General features: G+C 40.6%; 1 protein-coding gene across 1 annotated transcript; it reads right to left on the bottom strand.

Annotated features, from left to right (window-relative positions):
• Positions 1-609: 609 nt before the first annotated feature.
• Positions 610-14,346, bottom strand: LOC135551390 (protein lin-28 homolog A-like). Its single transcript, XM_064982609.1, has 4 exons — positions 14,263-14,346; positions 11,334-11,509; positions 5,688-5,866; positions 610-1,849 (listed from the first exon to the last, which is right to left on the bottom strand). Exons 1-4 carry the CDS (start codon positions 14,285-14,287, stop codon positions 1,627-1,629), a joined length of 603 nt encoding a protein of 200 aa, XP_064838681.1. The 5' UTR covers positions 14,288-14,346; the 3' UTR covers positions 610-1,626.
• Positions 14,347-21,759: the final 7,413 nt, after the last annotated feature.

The following is a 21,759-nucleotide window of genomic DNA, read 5'->3' as shown; positions in this document are numbered from 1 at the left end:
TGACATTAAATATAGCTAGCTGTACTACTGTAACGTCATAGCAACGTGTAAATAGTGCATTGCCCTTTTGGCTCTTTTGGCAATCAATGTTCTGCATGGGTTTTCCGGCAACCCAGCCTATAGGCTATAGGTACACACATAATACACTTTACCCCTCCTTCCAAAGTAGCTCCTCTTTAAATGGGTTTCCCTGAGTTCAACATGAGGATTTCAGAGAAACTAAACCCTAGCTACAATCATGAGGATCAATGAGTTATTAAGTATCTTTAAGAAATGCCCATACTCATACTCCATACATGATTAGTGCAGAGTATTGTTGCAATGGTTTACGCACAACATATTACGAAGTCAACTGAAAACGAAGCCCCTAAATATGACCATGAAGCTCTAAAGAGCCCACAACCAAAGCAAGTTTCAGTTTAAACAGAAATGAGCTGTAAATTGTAATACTAGATCAATTAGAGGTTTAGAGAATTAAGACAATGAATAAATAATAAATATAAAAAGATAACAATATCTATATCCATTTAAGAGGTGTAAAGTATTCCAGTCACCTCTGTAAAAGAGGAATGAAGACTACACTTAGAACCATCTTATTCAACACTTGAGTCCCTTTATCATTGCACTCAATCATGAAAATATGTCCTTGAAGAAAAAACACTCCATCCAAGAAAAGCTCCATCCAAGAAAGCACATTTTTTCTAAATAGTTTCCAAGTACAACGAGACAATGATAAACAGGTAATGTATTGGGCAGGGTATGAGAACACCCCTAATATGTAGAATATGTTAGAAAGCCATGTCTACATCCAAAGTAAAAGCTATGGGACAGACAGAAAGACACAGTCTGTCATACAATCAACGCTGGTCTAGCAATTAGCCTTGAGTCAAAGCTTTGTGAAATGCATGGGAGGAGGCAACATCCAACCACCCATGAGACAATTGGCCAGGCTATGGCACTTATGACAAGCTGTATTGTACACAGTCCTATCGGCATCCATGGTGTACCAACATTCATAAAGCAGAAAGGGTTAAAACATTCACTTGGCCGAAGAAATGCACAATGACTTATAATACCCAATGAAGATTTCAATAAGCAGAAAGACACACTCCTTTTTGACCAAAAAACAATCTACTTCTGTATATTCACTTGGATGATTGTATTTTCTTTACCTTTTTCTAACAAAAGGTTTTGGGGAAAACACTCACGATCATCCCCAATAAAATCCACGTAGGCTAGCTCTGATTTAGCTGCAGCAGGGGAAATAAAATGATCAGTGCACATAGGTACAGTGGTAAAAACTGACAATACAAAGCTTATTGCAGTTTGTAAACACAGTGAGTTTTGATTGTTTCAGTGTGAAGCTAAGACACTTCTTTATCTAATGCAGAACGAATACCTTCATAGACAAAAGAAAAGGAATTACTAACAGTATTTGAGTTGCAAAGAAGGTGGATAGATGTGTCTCTCTGTGCATTAAAACACAGAGCTAACTCTCAATCTCAACTATCGCATCAATAAAAGTACAATTTTCTTGATGTTCGTTCGATAAATAAAGACAGCCTGATGTAGTTCCAACAGCAGCATTACAATGAAACCTTGTGATTGGCTGAATCCTTGAATGGATCAATCAGAGCTCTCCCTGGGGAGTAAGGGGGCATGGCTCTGCTCCTCTTTCTCATCCCTCAATGATAATGCTATTCCATGAGAGCCAGGAGAGGACTGCTGTGCTTTGATTGGACAGTTGGCCACCATGTGGCTGATGCTCTGGCAGCAATGGCACTTCTTGGGCTGAGGAGGTAGCTGGCATTCTTTGGCATGGTGGTCAGGTCCTCCACAGTTGTAGCATCTAGAACACAATGGGAGAAGGGGACTTGCACTAATACAATGATTTCAGACAGTTAACACCTTCTTCCACCAGAGTGCAGTGTTCTCCCACATATAGTTTCAGATTCTTGAATTTCCTCAGATCTCATCTATGATAAGATTAAGTAAATCTTGAGAAAATATCAGCATTATTAGTATGACTGCCTCTTATGTATGCACAGTTTATTTACTGCATACTTGTGTATGATCATTTTAGGAGGTGTATAGTGCATTAAAACCAATGCCTCAACACATACATTTCACACAATCTCAAATCAGTAGATGTGAGTATAGTAACAATGGGGAATTTTGTGATTGCATTAACTCCAACGCAGATGGAGCATCAGAGCCTCCCCAAGCTTACTACCACTTCCCTCCTTTTTCTGTCCTCTGCCCTTTGCATCCCAACCCCCTACCATACACATACACACACCTTCTCCTCTTCTAGGATGCCGTTGATTATTGATCAGTGTGGGCACCAGGGTGGGAGAGGAGAGCAGAGGGGGCTCTTTGTTTCAATACTGCACCCTGACCTCTAACCCCTGACCCCTAGCCTTTTCTCTCTGGATCTGCCTTTCCCCCACCTAATTTACACAACACACCCACTGTTGCCATGGCTGCCATGACCTATGACCTCTCTCAGGGTACCTACATCTGGTATCAATTAAATGGATCCTTTTCCCCTTTCTGCATCCCCTATTCCTACTTTCATGTTTGGGAGTCAGGATCCTTTTCCCTTTTTACTTCTGCATTCCACTGTTATGTTTGTGAGTCGGCGAGAGAGACGGAGACAGTGTTAAATAAACTCACATCTATGTGGTGTTTGAGGTCATAAGACTCAATAGGCTAATAAAAAGCATAGCTGGAGCACACCCAGAGAAAAGTATTTTGTGTGGAGGTGGTGACTAACAGTTAATGAACTGCAAGCTATACAAATAAATAAAGAGTTGCACTGTCTATATATATATATATATATATATATATATATATATATATATATATATATATATATGGACAAAAAATTGCTTTTCTTTCAAAAACAAGGACACTTAGAAATGTCCTTGTTTTTGAAAGAAAATACATTTTTTTGTCCATTACAATAACATAAAATTGATCAGAAATACAGTGTGGACATTGTTCATGTTGTAAACGGCTGATTTGTTATGGAATATCTACATAGGCGTACAGAGGCCCATTAACAGCAACCATCACTCCTATTTTCCAATGGCACGTAGTGTTAGCTAATCCAACTTTATCATTTTAAAAGGCTAATTGATCATTAGAAAACCTTTTTGCAATTATGTTAGCACAGTTGAAACTGTTGTTCTGCTGAAAGGAGCATCAGCATTTGTGGGTTCGATTACAGGCTTAAAATGGCTAGAAATAAATAACTTTCTTCTAAAATTCGTCAGTCTATTCTTGTTCTGAGAAATGAAGGTTATTCCATGCGAGAAATTGCCAAGAAACTCAAGATCTGATTCAACGCTGTACACTACTCCCTTCACAGAACAGCGCAAACTGTCTCTAACCAGAATAGAAAGCGGAGTGGGAGGCCCCGGTGCACAACTGAGCAAGAGGACAAGTACATTAGAGTGTCTAGTTTGAGAAACAGACGCCTCACAAGTCCTCAACTGGCAGCTTTCATAAATAGTACCTGCAAAACACCAGTCTCAGCGTCAACGGTGAAGAAGCGACTCTGGGATGCTGGCCTTCTAGGCAGAGTTCCTCTGTCCAGTGTCTGTGTTCTTTTGCCCATCTTAATCTTTTATTTTTATTGGACAGTCTGAGATATTGCTTTTTCTTGGCAAATCTGCACAAGAATAGAACAAGAATAGGCTGACAAGTTTCAGAAGAAAGTTATTTGTTTCTAGCCATTTTGAGCCTCTAATCGAACCCACAAATGCTAATGCTCCAGATACTCAACTAGACTAAAGAAGACCAGTTTTATGGCTCCTTTATGTTTGAGCTCCTTAATGATTTACGGGGGGGGGGGGGGTTCTACTAAGCTATATGGAATTGTTTTAAAGAAAGTCATACCAAGGATCCTTTTGCTAGTTGATATTGAATTTTAAGACCCCTTTGATGAAAACATATTTTTGTCCTGCTATTAGCCCATACACTCATTGAATAACAGATTTCCTACATGGAACAACAGACAGTCCCACAAAAAAATCTAAAGGAAGTTTGTTCCGAAGTGTCTGTCCTATATCTGATAGATGAAAGATCAGGAACCATTTTTTTATACATGTATTTAACCCCATATTTTAGGCACTTAAACAGTCTCAATATATACTTCCATTAATTTTTTCAACTGGTACCTGGGGACCTTCAGACCAGTCGTGTGAAGCCTGTGGCGTTCTAGAGCAAAACAACCGACATGTATGTGTTCATGTTCGAGTCTCACCTTTCCACAGAGGGGTCATATTAGTGTGTAGCCCAAACTGTTCGGACACTACAGACGATTTTGTGAGAAGAACGGTTTTTGGGATGTCTCATGGTCTGACAAACACCACTCTAGCTCTGTCACCTTTCCCCGCAGATGCGGAAGCGTGACATAGGCGGAAGTGGTGGATTGAGATGCATCCAATGGAAAAAAACAGATATCTCTAGTTTAAACTAATGGATTTCTATAGGGATTTATTTATTATGCTAATTAAATTTTCACAGGGACCCGGACATCGACTTTAGGAGCTTTTAATAAGCCTACATGTCCCAATTTATTTTTACTACAATTTGCATTTGTCCTTGACACTTAACCACAACCACAATCATGTGGTAGGCTAAAGGTAGGCTAAAGCCAACGATGTAAAGGAACAATACAAATGTAGGGAAGGGAACAAACACTAAATTGGTAATTAAGTATAGGCCAGAGGAGGCTGGTATGAGGAGCTATAGGAGGACGGGCTCATTGTAATGGCTGGAATGGAATCAATGGAACTGAGTCAAACATGTCATTTACGTTTGTTTGATACCATTCCATTCCAGCCATTACAATGAGCTGGTCCTCCAATAGTTCCTCCCACCAGCCTCCACTGATATAAGCTATACATGGTTATTACTTACCATCCCTACTGATAGTGACTAATAATAACGTAGGCTTTAGCCTACTAATTGAAGGAAACAGGAAATGTCGGGGCATACTGTATGATTAAACCGTTCTAGAGAGGACAAAGGTTACATTTTGCGTGACTCTTTGCCTTTTTATTGAATCCCTGCAGGCTAAATTACAGTGTATGGAGAACGCTGTTATTTATATTGCAAAAAATATGGATGCTCTTTCTACTTGGAACAGGCAGGTATGCTTGACCTTACTCATGGTTTCCTCACATGTAAAGGTGGTGGAATTATTTGTCAGAATCTGTAGACACACCTCCGCCACATTTATTTTATCTCCACTCCAAACGCATACCTCGCTGGCGTTGGTGTTTCCCCCATGCTTAAATTTAAGGTCAGAATATGAGTAGAGAGAAAAATGTATAAAAAGGGAATAAAGTTGCGTTTATGCTGGCGTAACTAGGTCCTGAATTTCCACCAAAGAGGATAAATAAATCTGTTTGATGTCAGACCATTGTGGCTAAAACGGTAAACTTGGCAACTTTCATGATGATGACATCAGATATTTTCAACACCCTCAAATTATTTGTTAACAACCATGCCACAGATAAACTTGTTGTTAATATTGCAGCGATCTTCATAGTTAATACTATAAGCAGAGTGTTACAGTGTTTCCATATCATGGAATTATTTTGAGTAAGTGGGGATGTTAAGTGATGCATGGTTCGGCTATGTGCCATTTAAAAATATTGATTGAACTGTCTCACCTGTCCCCCTTGGAGCGTCGTTTCTGTTGCCCCTTAGGTGTCTTCTCACAGCCTACACACTGTGCTCCCCCTGGCCCCGTCACCGTAACAGACTCTAGGCCTTTAGACGACTTCTTGAAGGTAAACTCCACCGCCTCGCCCTCCTTCAGGCTACGGAAGCCCTCCATGTGCAGCTTGCTCTGTGTAGGGGAGAGGGAGCATGAGTGTGGTCCGCGGAATAGTTTAGAACAGCATGAGAACTGTTCTAGGTGAGGGTAGAGCGGAAGCGTTACCCTGTGGGGGAATGGGGAATGAGTAGTCCGAGTTGGAGAAAGGTTATTTGGCCAGGGAACTGTTGAGAAGATATTAAAATGGTTCTAAGCCTGTGAATAACTGTGGAAAACAGTTCTAAGGCCAGATATGATGCCCTTCCTGTGTCTACAAGGGTGCATTTGTTCCCCAGCCCAATTCCCAGCCTGGTCAGGAAGCAGAGACAAAAAGTTTAAATTAATTTGACTCTGCCATTGTTTGTGCATATAGCTGGTCCCCTTCACATGTTGTCTGCTGGTGTGCTTACAGCTAAGAGCTGTTCCTTAATTGGGATCCTACATGCATACATTAACGTTCTGCATAGGTTTTAATACATCAATGGAAACATCCAGGCACTCTCACGCTTTCTCAGGGGCCAACCCCCTCAGCCAATCCAGATTCCAGTCCCATTGACAGCCCTATTAAAACAACAATAACTGCTTGCTCACTACACCCTTCCCACTTCAGAATGTGTGTGTGTCTGCATGGACAACGTTACCCCCTCCCCCAAGCTAGTCACAGCATTCCAAGCTCCAACCTCCCCCTCCCCTTCCTCTCCACCACCACACAGAACAGCCAATAGACTCTCCAAAAGAACTTTATCTGGTCAAGTCCCAGACTGACCACTGCTAAGGATGTTGGGAAAATAAGGGAGGAGGGGAAAGGTGTGCATTCTTGGGATAGCTGCCCAAAAGGCACATAAATAATGGTTTCAAGAATGTATGTGTCTACCTTGAGAAAGACATTTCCTTGCCATTGTCAACCTTAGTCCAGGGCCTCTGGAAAAAGAAGCTTGGATTTCGTGGCCACCTAGTTCTATCGTCCTCACGTGCTTTGTCTCATGTGCAGCTGCCTGAACAGAGGTAGGTATGACACTAATTTCATACCATTGAGCTTAAGGTGAAGAATCATGCCTTGTTCAAGACCTTCCAGAGACACAGAAAGTAACCCTGGTCTGTTTCCCCAACCTGGTTCGTATTATTCTTTGCGTACATGTTTTTCAGCGGCAGGGACTGGGAGACTAGTCAGGTTTGAGGCAAAGATGAACGAAGCAAAGTACAGCGAGATCCTTAATGAAAACCTGCTCCAGAGCGCTCAGGACCTCAGACTGGGGCGAAGGTTCAACTTCCAACAGGACAACGACACTAAGCACACAGCCAAGACAACGCAGGAGTGGCTTCGCGACAAGTCTCTGAATGTCTTTGAGTGGCCCAGCCAGAGCCCGGACTTGAACCCGATCGAACATCTCTGGAAAGACCTGAAAATAGCTGTGTAGCGTAGCTCCCCATCCAACCTGACAGAGCTTGAGAGGATCTGCAGAGAAGAATGGGAGAAACTCCCCAAATACAGGTGTGCCAAGCTTGTAGCATCATAGCCAAGAAGACTCAAGGCTGTAATCTCTGCCAAAGGTGCTTCAACAAAGTACTGAGGAAAGGGTCCGAATACTTATGTAAATGTAATATTTCAGTTGTTTTTTTAAATATAAATTACAAAAACATTTCTGAAACCTGTTTTTGCTTTGTCATTATTGGGTATTGTGTGTAGATTGATGAGGGAAAAATACAATTTCATCCATTTTAGAATGGCTGTAATCTAAAACAAAAAGTTAAGGAGCCTAAATACTTTCCGAAGGCACTGTATATCCGAGACACTCTCTTTAGTATGATATGTTAAATTTCATCTGATATATATTAATTTGTGGATGTCCATCAGCCATGTTGTATGACATGTTACGAATTACAATTCGTATGATATGTTACGAATTTGCAAAATGTACAATATATTATGATTTTCCAAAAGTACAATATTTTAAGAATTAGCTAAATGTATGATATGCTAAGAAGACCAATTTGTTGTGGCTAACATTAGTTAGCTGGCTAACGTTAGCTGGATTAGAGGATAAGGTTAGGAGTTAGGTTAAAGGGTTAAGGTTAGGGGAAGAATTAACTAAATGAGTTAAGGTTAGGATTAGGGGAAGGGTTAGCTAACAGGCAAGTAGTTGCAAAGTAGCTAAAAAGTAGTAAGTAGTTGAAAAGTTGCTAATTAGATAAAATACTAAAGTTGTCCGTGATGAAATTTCAAACACGCAACCTTTGGGTTGCTATACGTTGGGGTGTATAACCTTAAACCCTAACCTAGCTAACGTTAGCCAGCTTGCAAATGTTAGCGTTAGCCACAAAAAGTTGGAATTCATGACGTATCATACATTTTAAAAATTCGTAAGGTATTGTATGTTTTGCAAATTCATAACATAGCATACGAATTGTATACTGGACATCCACAAATGAATACATAACATATTATACTAAATGGATTTTCTCGGATTTACATAAAGAATCATGCGTAATGCTCTGTTTTTGCCTTAATTAACCTTCTGCCGTCTGTAACCATACCAAAAGTAACATATTATCCTAATTTGAGTGTCCCGAATTTACATTTACTATGTGACTACTATGTCTATTCTATGATACTGGGCTGGTTTACCAGATTATACTATGCTCATAGATTTTTTTTAAAGCCAATCTTAAAATGTTCTGGAGCAGAATTTTATGATGATGGTGAGAGGGCTGTGATGTGGAGGGTCAGTTTATGGCCCTTGCATAGCATCAGTCTTAACCCAGACTGTGAGGTCTCTTCTGGGGGGTTTGAAGTGATAATGGTGGGAAAGGAATCCAAGTCATGATGGCCTGACAACCTTCAGCATTCCTTCCCCTTCAGGAGGTGAACGGGCCGGAACTATCCCCTGACCCCGCTAACCTCTCCTCCTTCAATCACCCCACCCCAACTCTCCCTCCCTTGACTGCTTTCTTGTGAATGAACACAGCTCTCAAGCTCTCTCTTTCTCTCTCCGTTTCTGTCAATCTCATTCTCTCTCACACACAAACACACAATATTATCCACACACACACACACTCATAACCCCCCCCCCGCCACACACACACACACACACACACTCACACACACACAACCTCCCCACCACCCACTCTTCATTCACAGATAGTACAAGTTCACAGTAGAAGATCACAGCCAGCAGGATTTCCTCTCTGTTACGTTGACAATAGCAGCCATTGTCCAGCAGTCCCTACAGGCCTGTATGAGGGCAGAGGTGGATTAGGGGACTGGTAATGTGGGTGTTTGATAACCTTTTTATGGGTGAATCACTCATTTTTCTTCCTTTGATAAAGCAGTTTACAGGAACATGGAGCAGAGAAATTTGAGGGGAGGACTTTGGTCTTTAGCATCCAGGTTTACAGAGTGTGGAGGACTGGTGGTGGATGGCTGGGGAGGGTGGATGGGTTGGGGCTATGGGCAGAGGGTCTGGGTGGGAGTCAGGGTATGGCTAGTCTGGGGTGGGTGGGCTGCCACATGAGATGCCAACTCCCCTGACGTTTGAAGGACTTTATAACAGGAAGCAGGGTTCGATGGGGACCGAGAGGAATGAGCCTTGTTATCTCTGCTTAGACTAACCCCTGTCTCTCTGTCTACTCTTTTTTAAGTCCAAGTGCCAATATTAGCACTTTCGGACCAAATCCCTATTGTAAATCAATCTCCCCATTTTAGCACATTTTAAATGTTATGCCCAAACTCTACTTTGAAGTCCCTCAGACCTCTACCTTAACTCAGGAAGGACGGTGGAGAAGACAGCCTCGGACATTATGGTAGTCATAACTCTCTCTCTCTACCGCACCTGCTGTCTTTAACTCTGAATGATCGGCTATGAAAAGCCAACTGACATTTACTCCTGAGGTGCTGACCTGTTGCACCCTCTACAACCACTGTGATTATTATTATTTGACCCTGCTGGTCATCTATGAACGTTTGAACATCTTGGCCATGTACTGTTATAATCTCCACCTAGGACAGCCAGAAGAGGACTGGCCACCCCTCAGAGCCTGGTTCCTCTCTAGGTTTCTTCCTAGGTTCCTGCCTTTCTAGGGAGTTTTTTCCTAGCTACCATGCTTCTACATCTGCATTGCTTGCTGTTTAGGGTTTTAGTCTGGGTTTCTGTATAGCACTTTGTAACATTAGCTGATGTAAAAAGGGCTTTATAAATACATTTGATTGATTGATTCTCGGGCATGTTAATAATCTCCAGGTTAATTTGACAAAACAATCCTGGAGTCATTAGGCTGTCTTTCAGGATGCTTAGCGTTCCATTCCATTTGAAACAAACTAGATTTCCCCTCCGGTTTTACTAACTTGGTTTTACATTACTCCTAATTCCGACATTTTACATGACACTTATTCCCCAACAGTTATTGTCATTCATTATCTGCCTTTGTAAAACTCTAAAACATTGTGAGGTAGAAATGTGCCAAAATATTTTTTATATTGAAACCATCCTTTTGTATTTCAAAACCAATATTCAGATTCAATTCATTTTATTTTCTGGTAGGTTTATTAAAACACCAAATACAAACAATCTATTATTATGAAGATGTTATATTTTTGTCTGTAAATGTTTCATTCATTAGCTAGTTTTAGGGCAATATGATAATCAATTTCCCTAAAGGCTACCATTACCCTGCTTGCAACGCCTAATCAGAAGCCTAATCAGATGTAACAACTGATAAATTAACCAAACACTTTTGTTCTTGGCTTGCTTATATCTTACTTTAGAGAGGTTCTTTTACATGTCACTTCTTGACAACAACATTAACTTTCTCATGCAAACTACAAAGATGATGGGCCTCTGATTCCAGTTATAGCATTGATGGCATATCATCTGAACATAAAATAAACAAAATCTTGTTTTTAGTTTTAAAGCTACTTGACTTTATTTTTCATGCTTGTTTCGATTTGGTAATATTAGCTACATAATACGTTTTAACTGAGTAATAAACTAATGTAGGCCTAATAAGAGTTGTTCAGCCTGTAAGAATAACATTATAAACCACATGCACTGCTGAGAAATAGGCCTACATATTTTAATTTCTAAAACGTGAATCAGCTGACAATTTCAAGACAATGTTGTCAAATGTTTAAAAATATATGTTAAAAATCCTATTGCCTCTTTCCCAACATATAAGCTATGAAAACATACAAACTATAAATTCGTTTTGAATGAGTGCAGCAAAGTGGTTTTCAAGCACAATAAACAATGAGTGATAGGCCTATATAATTGCATGATCGATAAATTCAAATGCCTAAAAACGCTAAATCAAGGCAGGTAAATAATAATGACCTACCTTAACGAAAACATCACAAAAGTGGGATATTTACATTGTTGATAAATAAGACATGCACTCGCACAAAAACGCGCCAATAGAACCATTCAGACCTGTTTGGAGCTCGAGACAGGCCTTGACGAACATCAACGCCACACTCTTCGAGTCCTAGTCCCACAGCAGACCTCACCTGATGAACGAATACATCGACAGTCTCCTCGAGCGGTGTCCCATCACGGTTGGTCATCGACAGGAACCCGAAACCCATCCGGACGTTGAACCATTTACACACGCCGCTGCCACGAGACGAACCGAGATCCTCCTCTGAGCCCGTGGCTTCCTCCTCTTCCGTCTTTGCACAGCCCCCTTTCGAGATAAAATAATGTCACTCAGTCAGTTTAGAAAATATAGATGTTTGAAATATGGCATGTCTTGTCAACAATTGTGACAGGAAAACGAGTTGGGGAGGCTCTTACTCGGATGTTTTTCAGCGTCAGTTCTTTGGTTCGACATGAAGAAGGCATTTAATGGGTTGCGTAATGGTAAAGAGCTCGAGAGCAGCGCAGCAAGCTAGGAACACATGGGTGTAAACAATGTTGCTATTCGAAACAATGTCGATATATAATCCATAAGAATACACTTTTTTTAAACGAGTATATTAAACGGACTCTTTTTCAAGTTGTTGTGAAATGGAAACAATACGCTAATGGTGATAATAATAATAGGTTTAATCATACTAGCCTAATTATATATAACAATACGATAATAATGATGTATTCTTATAAATAATAATATGCGTAATAAATATAAGCTAATCGAAATAATATCGTCAAAATGAATCATTTGAATAAATGTACACGTTTTAAATGTATATACCATTACAAGCACGTAAGAGATAGACTCTGATAATGTAGCCTAATAAAAGTTTGCATTTTCTTCCCATGAGGAGCAACGAAAACCGAGAACACAATATCTTTGAATAGTTGAAGAAAAAAATATAGAAAATATTAAACTTGAAGATTCAGTTACCAATGAAATGTATAAAGCAAAATGCATCACCTATAGTCATAATTTATCCCAAAATGTCAACGCAAGCACTGAAAACCATTCTTCCATGAAAAGAGATTGTAGGTCCCAAATCGAAGAATAAATCATTACAAGAACATTCTCAGGCAAACCTGTGCTGTTGCTTTCGGAAAACGTTCCTAATCTAAACACTAATGACCGATCTACCTGTAAACTGCTGTTCGGAAAAAGAGACCATCTCTTTGCCGGGTATATTTTAATCCAGAGTTACCGTGTCCTCCTCTCCCCAGTCCCCCCTGCCCTGTCCACCTTCAACCCTCCTTCACTCTACACAATAACACTTTCCCGAATACAGTTTAACAAAGGCGCAGAAGAGGAACAGAACAGCAATGGAAACAAACAAAGAGTGTTGGAGATACTTTCGCCCTGACAACCGGTGGTGTAAAACTGCTGGGAATCATTTCTCAAAAGAATCCCCAAATCTGAAAGACAATACAAGGAAACCCAACCCGCCCTCTTTTTGTCTCTTCTCATAAAGAGATCTTTCCATCGAATCCCCTCAAAGATCTTCAAAGAACCTGTGGAACCATTGCCTGTACCTTCTGCCATGGTTTGGGGGGTTCCTGGCCCTCCTACAACTCCAGAAGAATCAGGCAATAAACTCTGGTTGTATCGTCAACATCCGTGCACGTTTTTCGGTAATCCCTCTTTGGAAAATAGTGTATTTTCCTTCTCCTGGTCTCTTGCACAATATGGAAGGGAGCCCACTCTGACCCTCCTATACCTCTAATATTAACCCCCACCTTTTCGATCCAGGCCACCACGTGATGCTCAATTGCAATCTTCTGGCTGATAAATTGGACATTCCACGGTGATAGGGCCCAAATTCGCCGAGCGACCAATCAGCGGCGAGGACCACCTAGATGTTAGCAGCGGGGCCTTGGGGGACTCACACACCGTGCGACCCCCTCCACTTCCGGGACAGGAGAGCCACAACCCCCACAGTGCCTGGAGCATTTGAATATGCGGATAATGAGTCACTCAGGTGCATGGATTCACGGAAACCATTCAAATTAAACCTTGCCCTTCCACATTCCACACCATCAAAAACCAAGGACATCTAAATCCAGTTGTCCTGTTTCTGTTTGTTGCATTCACACACGAACACACTAAAAAAGTCACATTAAAATAATCTATAAACCAAAGAATAGGTTAATATCAGGAAAATACATGTAGCAGTGAGCAGGAAAAAATAGAAGATCTTATTTAAAGTAGCTGATCTTATAGAAATATCCAGGATAGGCAGGCTACATGCATTCCCCTTTGTCATTTCGTTTGAAACAATTTTGAGCTAACATATTTTGCTACTGTCATACGTGTTTAGGATTACTATCGACTACACGCTGTAAACAAAGGAAATAAATAAACACCTATCTCTTGAGATACTAGTTCCACACAACCCTCCCGTGAATGTTGCTCTTATAATTCACCATAACTTGCTTGTTATTTGTGTTGGGGGTGCACGGTCTGTGAAAGACGGTGAAATAGGTTTCCATCGAATTCCCTCAGAATCGCTGACTGATACAGATAATGAATATGCACGTAAACAGAGGGGTTGTGTTGCCTTGTGTGAGAGGGGGAGGGCCTGTCCTCATAGGCTACAAGGCTATGGCACATTATTACTGGTGCGTTGTTATAACTTTGTAGTGCCCTCTCAATATTGGTAAGTTTAAATGGAAAATAAAACCAGATAGAATAACCTTGAAAGGAATCCAAAAAGTTGAGTGAAGTGTCACTTCTACAAATCTGACTATTTCTCACCATCTCAATTGCGATAGGGAGGATGAAAAGACAATCTAGAAAAATAAGACGCTTACAGGCTACCAATGCTATCCCAATCAATGGGACAATTCCCCCTCGTAGACACTGCAGACTAAACGTGAGGTAACAATAGGATAAAAGGCCGGGTAACAGAACAAGTAATCATGTGTAAAACACACCAAGTCACACACACACAAAATAGTCCTACTTCATAGTCTCCTTATATTTGGCATATATTTCAGGTTAACAAAGGAATAAAATGGTCAACTCACCACAATTGGGATCTTTTGGACACATTTTAGAAAGTAATTCTTGGTGAGCTCTTCAAAAGCAAGGCTATACATAAAACCTGTCAGTCCCTTCAGCGACTTGACACGGGTATTTATGGCCTCTGAAACCCAAAGGTTCAGGATCCCTGCTGAAGTTTGAATAATTAGCGAGGATGAGTCACCTTTACCGGATCTGTGCTCTAACTCAGCCGTCAACGCTTTTCAATGGCAGCTGTCATGACATTGACAATGCAGGTGTCATCTGGCTTTTCTCTAAGCACTGAGTACACCGCATGAACTCAATAGGCTACAATACCTCAAGTCAATTACAATGTCGGATAATTAAAATGACTAAGATAACTTGGGTTGTGGGAATCAGCTGCATCATAAGTGGAAAGCCCATCCACCTGTTGCCGTAAAGTGCCTGACAAAGACACTGAGTCACGCACATCAATAGTAAAACATGGATACCTTGTCAGATACAGGAAACGGAAACCAATCGTACGCTGTGAACGGGACACTTTGAGGTCGTGCATGTCCGTTGGGCAGCTGGTGCGCTGGGCCATATGGGACCCTTGTCACCTGCACCCTCGTGCATTACCCTTCTTCTTTACATGTGTGCCAACGACACCTGTGAGATAAGGCGTCCCCAGGATGAACGGGAAGTGGAGGAGGGAGTCATTTTGGGATGGACATAGGATCCTCCATCTTATAAAACCATCAGTCATCCTAGAGCATTACACACTGGAGAGAAAGAGAGAGAGAGAGCGATAGGGAGCAAAAGAGAGAGCGAGAGACACACACAAGGAGAGGGAGAATGGTAGATAGAGAAATATAGATATATAGAGGTGAGAGGTAGAAAGAAAAAGAGGGAGAGGGGCAGATAGAGGAATGGGGGGACAGAGAGAAAGAGAGGAGAGAACGAGATGGTGAGAGAGGTGTTAGCTAATTAAAACTATATGACTGGTTTCATTCAAATTCTTCTCTAATAATTTTGCTTGCTGCTACACTGCAGTCTTCTCTGGGTCACCATGGAGACGAAGGGCCCTGGATCTGTTGGTCAGAGCACAAAGAAGGCCGGCCTTAAGGTGACCCCTGTCACACACAGGGGCTTAGTAATTACAATGCCTCGACATGTGCTCACTGGTCACACACACTGCAACCCCCACCCAACTTCCACACACGCATGCTAGCAAACACACAAATGCATGCACCCACACTACCAGATGTTATGTAATAGTGACTGAAAGGGCAGAGGGTTCCATCTATCTTACCCCTTCCATGGTTGTTGACTACCGTTCCTGTAACAGCAGGCAAGATATCTGTAAGATTATCTACAACCAGGCTGCAAGAGTGTATAGTGTTTCTCTCTTGGGTTCATTAATTTAATGTGTCTGTGTCTCTGTGTCTCTGTGTGTGTGTGTGTGTGTGTGTGTGTGTGTGTGTGTGTGTGTGTGTGTGTGTGTGTGTGTGTGTGTGTGTGCGTGTGTGCGCACACATGCGTGCATGTGCTGTGAGGAGCATGAGGTGTACTGATCCATGTTTTCATATCAAGAACTGCATTGAGGAGTAGTTGACCTGGGAAACATGTTAGGACCTTGTGGTTGGTTGAAGGAGAAAGCCCAATGGCTCCATATGGTTTCAGCTGTCAGCTCACATCTCACCTTTCTGCCCCAGGGGACACAGCACTGATCAATAACCTGATCCATCTGTACCTGATCCATGCATCATACTGTGATGTTCTGACAGGTAGCCCTCCCTCTATCTTTTTCTCTCTTCCTCCTCCCCACAAAAAAAAAAAATTGTTAGAAAAGCCTGTTGCTTTTATATCTACGCTTTTTTTTCAATCACTGTGGTACATTTTTCAGATGCAAGTGGTATATTTTCATAACTGATAACACTTGTCTTATGTTCAGAACCTTTGACTGAGCATTCATTGGAGTCTTCTTTCACCCCTGAGTAATTGATGCAATATCAATTTTTCTTGTCAAATACCATGACAACATTTTGTTGAGTCACCAATAGTACCCATTTAGTCATTTTAACTCGCATGTAATCTAATAGCAAAAATGCATGATACAATTTTCTAAATAAATCTGTTGGATGTGCTGAATAGAAGGAATAAAATAAGGTAAATACAATTTTTCATTAAGTATTTAGCTACAGTGCCTTGCGAAAGTATTCGGCCCCCTTGAACTTTGCGACCTTTTGCCACATTTCATGCTTCAAACATAAAGATATAAAACTGTATTTTTTTGTGAAGAATCAACAACAAGTGAGACACAATCAAGAAGTGGAACGACATTTATTGGATATTTCAAACTTATTTAACAAATCAAAAACTGAAAAATTGGGCGTGCAAAATTATTCAGCCCCTTTACTTTCAGTGCAGCAAACTCTCTCCAGAAATTCAGTGAGGATCTCTGAATGATCCAATGTTGACCTAAATGACTAATGATGATAAATACAATCCACCTGTGTGTAATCAAGTCTCCGTATAAATGCACCTGCACTGTGATAGTCTCAGAGGTCCGTTAAAAGCGCAGAGAGCATCATGAAGAACAAGGAACACACCAGGCAGGTCCGAGATACTGTTGTGAAGAAGTTTAAAGCCGGATTTGGATACAAAATTATTTCCCAAGCTTTAAACATCCCAAGGAGCACTGTGCAAGCGATAATATTGAAATGGAAGGAGTATCAGACCACTGCAAATCTACCAAGACCTGGCCGTCCCTCTAAACTTTCAGCTCATACAACGAGAAGACTGATCAGAGATGCAGCCAAGAGGCCCATGATCACTCTGGATGAACTGCAGAGATCTACAGCTGAGGTGGGAGACTCTGTCCATGGGACAACAATCAGTCGTATATTGCACAAATCTGGCCTTTATGGAAGAGTGGCAAGAAGAAAGCCATTTCTTAAAGATATCCATAAAAAGTGTCGTTTAAAGTTTGCCACAAGCCACCTGGGAGACACACCAAACATGTGGAAGAAGGTGCTCTGGTCAGATGAAACCAAAATTGAACTTTTTGACAACAATGCAAAACGTTATGTTTGGCGTAAAAGCAACACAGCTCATCAACCACAACACACCATCCCCACTGTCAAACATGGTGGTGGCAGCATCATGGTTTGGGCTTGCTTTTCTTCAGCAGGGACAGGGAAGATGGTTAAAATTGATGGGAAGATGGATGGAGCCAAATACAGGACCATTCTGTAAGAAAACCTGATGGAGTCTGCAAAAGACCTGAGACTGGGACGGAGATTTGTCTTCCAACAAGACAATGATCCAAAACATAAAGCAAAATCTACAATGGAATGGTTCAAAAATAAACATATCCAGATGTTAGAATGGCCAAGTCAAAGTCCAGACCTGAATCCAATCGAGAATCTGTGGAAAGAACTGAAAACTGCTGTTCACAAATGCTCTCCATCCAACCTCACTGAGCTCGAGCTGTTTTGCAAGGAGGAATGGGAAAAACTTTCAGTCTCTCGATGTGCAAAACTGATAGAGACATACCCCAAGCGACTTACAGTTGTAATCGTAGCAAAAGGTGGCGCTACAATGTATTAACTTAAGGGGGCTGAATAATTTTGCACGCCCAATTTTTCAGTTTTTGATTTGTTAAAAAAGTTTGAAATATCCAATAAATGTCGTTCCACTTCATGATTGTGTCCCACTTGTTGTTGATTCTTCACAAAAAAATACAGTTTTATATCTTTATGTTTGAAGCCTGAAATGTGGCAAAAGGTCGCAAAGTTCAAGGGGGCCGAATACTTTCGCAAGGCACTGTATGTACCAGTGTGTACCATTTTTTTAAGTTTATGGCAAATATTATTTGTTTTTCAGCATTTGCTTGAATCCAATGTAAAGTTTGAAGCATGTTGAGAAAAATGAGATTCACAGGTTCACTATCCTTACTGTAAACAGCACACATGTAGAATAAATCATCAGATATAGGGTATTGTGGGATGTGCAGTAAAGCAGAAGCCTATAGTTAAAAGGTATTGGTGTAGCCTGGTACATGTATGCCATTTCTGCCCTATGCAACATTGCACAATATCAACTTTTCTGTGTGATTTGTTATTGTAACTGCTACAGTAATACCTCTCTCACTCTGCTTGACAAAGTCAACAGCAAAAGTCAGATAATAAGTGAAATATACTGTCATTTACAAACAAGGTATTTCAGCAGTGCATTGTAAACTACTGCACCATAATTTAAAATTGTAACTCTTTACACATTGCCCTACTGTATTGAAGCACACTGGCTGATTTAGGATGATAGTGATGTAGTATTTACAGCCATATCCGTATAGGATTTGGTTGAACCTTCCAACCTAAATTGATACATTTATGATGTGAAAATATAACATTTTACAGTGTTCAGCAGTTCTGAACTGTTAAGTGATAGTTAAATGTATGTATTGTTAGCCAATTACAAGAACATTTATGAATATGTATGTTAACTGAAAGAGCGATTTGATGCAGTGAACAAGAGACTTTGAATTGTTTTGCAGTACTCAGTCAATTAAAAAAGTGCTTAGAGTTTTGAAACATGAGTCAATTTGATGATTTGTTTCCATTTTTTGTTCAGAGTTGTGAAAATGTACCACATACTTGTGAAAATTGTAGCAAAGTAATTTAAAAAAACCTGTAATAAGCTACATATCCTATACATTCTGTTTGCATGTTAACTGTTTTTGAACATGGAATAACATGTAGCTTAGAGTGTTTGATTGGTTAATGTGTTGTTACTTGTTGAAGTCAGGTAAGACAGTCCATCTCCAGGCCATCAGCTGAGAGAGCCAATACATCAAACTACTGTGACACTGTCTGGTGGTTTTGCTGATTATCTGCCAATGGGGGTTGAGCAACAGAGGTACTAACAAGTTAATTTTCACATAAGAATTTTAGATATTCTACAGTTGTGTGTGTGTCTGTGTGTCTCTGTGTGTGTGTGTGTGTGTGTGTGTGTGTGTGTGTGTGTGTGTGTGTGTGTGTGTGTGTGTGTGTGTGTGTGTGTGTGTGTGTGTGTGTGTGTGTGTGTGTGTGTGTGTGTGTGTGTGTGTGTGTGCGTGTGTGTGTGTGTGTCAGAGCAGAGAACATTTCTGGCTGGCATTTGACAATAAATGTTAAAGTAGCATTTATATGTATATACAGTACCAGTCAAATGTTTGGACACACCTACTCATTTCAGGGTTTTTCTTTATTTTTACTATTTTCTACATTGTACAATAATAGTGAAATAACACACATGGAATCCTGTCATAACCAAAAAAGTCTTAAACAAAACAAAATATATTTTATATTTAAGATTCTTCAAAGTAGCCACCCTTTGCCTTGATGACAGCTTTGCACAGTTTGGAGGGGTTGTTCTACAATGTAGAAAATAGTTGTTGTTTTTTTATTAAAAAAAAGAATAATAATTGAATAAGTAGGTGTGTCCAAACGTTTGACTGGTCTGGATAGGTGGAGTGAAATTTGTTATTTTATAGGGTCAGTACAGAGCCCCTGGAGCAAATTAGAGTTGAGTGCTTTGCTCCAGGGCATATCGAAATACTTTTCACTTTGTCGGCTCGGGTATTCGAACCAGCGACGTTTCGCTTACCGTCATGAACGCTCTAACCACTAGACTATTTCAGCACCTTGGACAGCTCTTACCGCTAAAGTGAAGCCTCTAAAAACAAACTGTTGATGATTTCTGAAAGTTACATTTGGCGCTCAACGAAGACGACTAGTCAGAAGAAGCGTTCATACATCAAACCACAACGTGTCACTTTTTCATAGAGCTTCAAATATTCAAATCACTATGCAGAATCAAGTCAATTGCAGGGCTAGAACATGGGATTTATGATTCACTTCAAGGTGTCTCTATTTACATTTTAACTGATCATGTGTCGATCGATAACGTTATTCGATAACGAAAAGCGCCCATGTAAACATTTTGTGAACCCATTCCTTGTTGTGCATGGTGCTATAGTCTACCTTTCAATTCGTCTCACAATTCAAACTCGTTTTAATGATACATAGACTCCACCTGGTGGTGACAAATGTATATGCATGGATACAGTGAGAGATTACATTAAATCAGTACTCTCTATCATCACTGAATGCAACTGAACCTGTCACTTTTATTAATACGGTGTGGCTCGGATCCTCACCAGTCATATGTCTCACATCAACAAGATTACTGTAAAACAATGTATCTCTCATCCCACTAGATGTCACTCTGGTTCCATTACAAATTTGCAGAGGCCTAAACTGGATCGAAGGTTGTTTGAATTAAACAGATAGAGTTTATGTTTTTGTGCATGAAACCTAAAGACACACTCATATACAAATCATAATGAAGACAACATCAATAGAATAACATAATGAACAACCATTTTGTTGACTATATATGCTAATAAGATTTGAGCCTTTAAAAAATAAGAAAACAATGAAAAATAAGAAGCCTTGGACTATAAAAAAAAATCAACACAAGCACAGTCAGGGGGCCTTCATAATAGAAAAGCCTAACTGATTATTATGGAGAGAAGCGAGCTGTGCCAGTGGGCTTGATTCGAGGAGAAGATCCTAGCCGTGGGTGTCCACTCCGGTTCCCAGTGCCAGCTGCCAGTGCTGCGGCTCTAATCCACCGTGTGAGTGGGTATTTATCTGCCTCCCAGGAGCTAATCTTGCCAGGGCTTCTAGCTCGTCCAAAAGGATGCAGTGGGTGGCATCATCTTTCATCTCAACCGTCAACTTCAAAGCTTCTACATATTTAAATGTTGTAATGTTTTCGACATAAACCTACTCAGCCCACCGATGCTTCGTGGAATTGGAAATCTCCTGTGTGAAAAGCAATAATGATCAAGCAGAAGTAGGCTATTTCAAAGATTTAGGATTCAGATTTTTTTGCTGCTGTCTTTATTGGCAAGGAACAAAATACATTTGAAAAGGCGCTCAACTGGGGCCACACAAGGGCCCTTAGCCCTCTGTTATTTTATCTTTATTCAAATGTCATCTCTTTCCCTCTCCACTGACATATACTGACAAACTGTGTTCTATAGCCTCTCGCCATATGCTGTATCATATAGCCAAAATCGTACAGGTTGAATCTCTTTTGTTCAATAAATAGTAGATGTAAGTCAATGTGCCCATATTGTAACATATAGCCCACATAGCCTATAGTGTGAACAGCCAACTGATCCATGAGAGAAAGGCTTTGAAATAGGAAGATATTTTGAAATAGAGGGATAGCACGAGAATGCAACGTAGCCTACTTCTATCCATAGACACTGAGTTAAAGTAACCACATAGGCTACAGAACAAAGGCAAAAGCAATAGGCTACCCATTGGTTCCACGCGCGCTCTATTTTCCTCTCAAGGCAGTGTGCGGGGTTAATTCATAGATTTTAAAACCAGGGTTAATCCCTCCCACTCTGCTCGCCCCCGCATCGCACCATCGAGCGCTGTGCTCAGCCTCCTCCTCCTTCTCTTGCTGTGTGTGGCGAG

The sequence above is a fragment of the Oncorhynchus masou genome, chromosome 13 (assembly GCF_036934945.1).
Source record: "Oncorhynchus masou masou isolate Uvic2021 chromosome 13, UVic_Omas_1.1, whole genome shotgun sequence".
Lineage (NCBI taxonomy): Eukaryota > Metazoa > Chordata > Actinopteri > Salmoniformes > Salmonidae > Oncorhynchus > Oncorhynchus masou.
This window is presented reverse-complemented; position numbering and strand designations above follow the sequence as displayed.

Excerpts from the sequence above, each read along its gene's own strand:
- LOC135551390 (XM_064982609.1), bottom strand. The coding sequence starts at position 14,287 with ATGTGTCCAAAAGATCCCAATTGTG. Across the intron at positions 5,867-11,333 it reads TCGATGTATTCGTTCATCAG|AGCAAGCTGCACATGGAGGG; the intron begins GTGAGGTCTGCT and ends TCCCCTACACAG. Across the intron at positions 1,850-5,687 it reads CGACGCTCCAAGGGGGACAG|ATGCTACAACTGTGGAGGAC; the intron begins GTGAGACAGTTC and ends ATTGTGTTCTAG.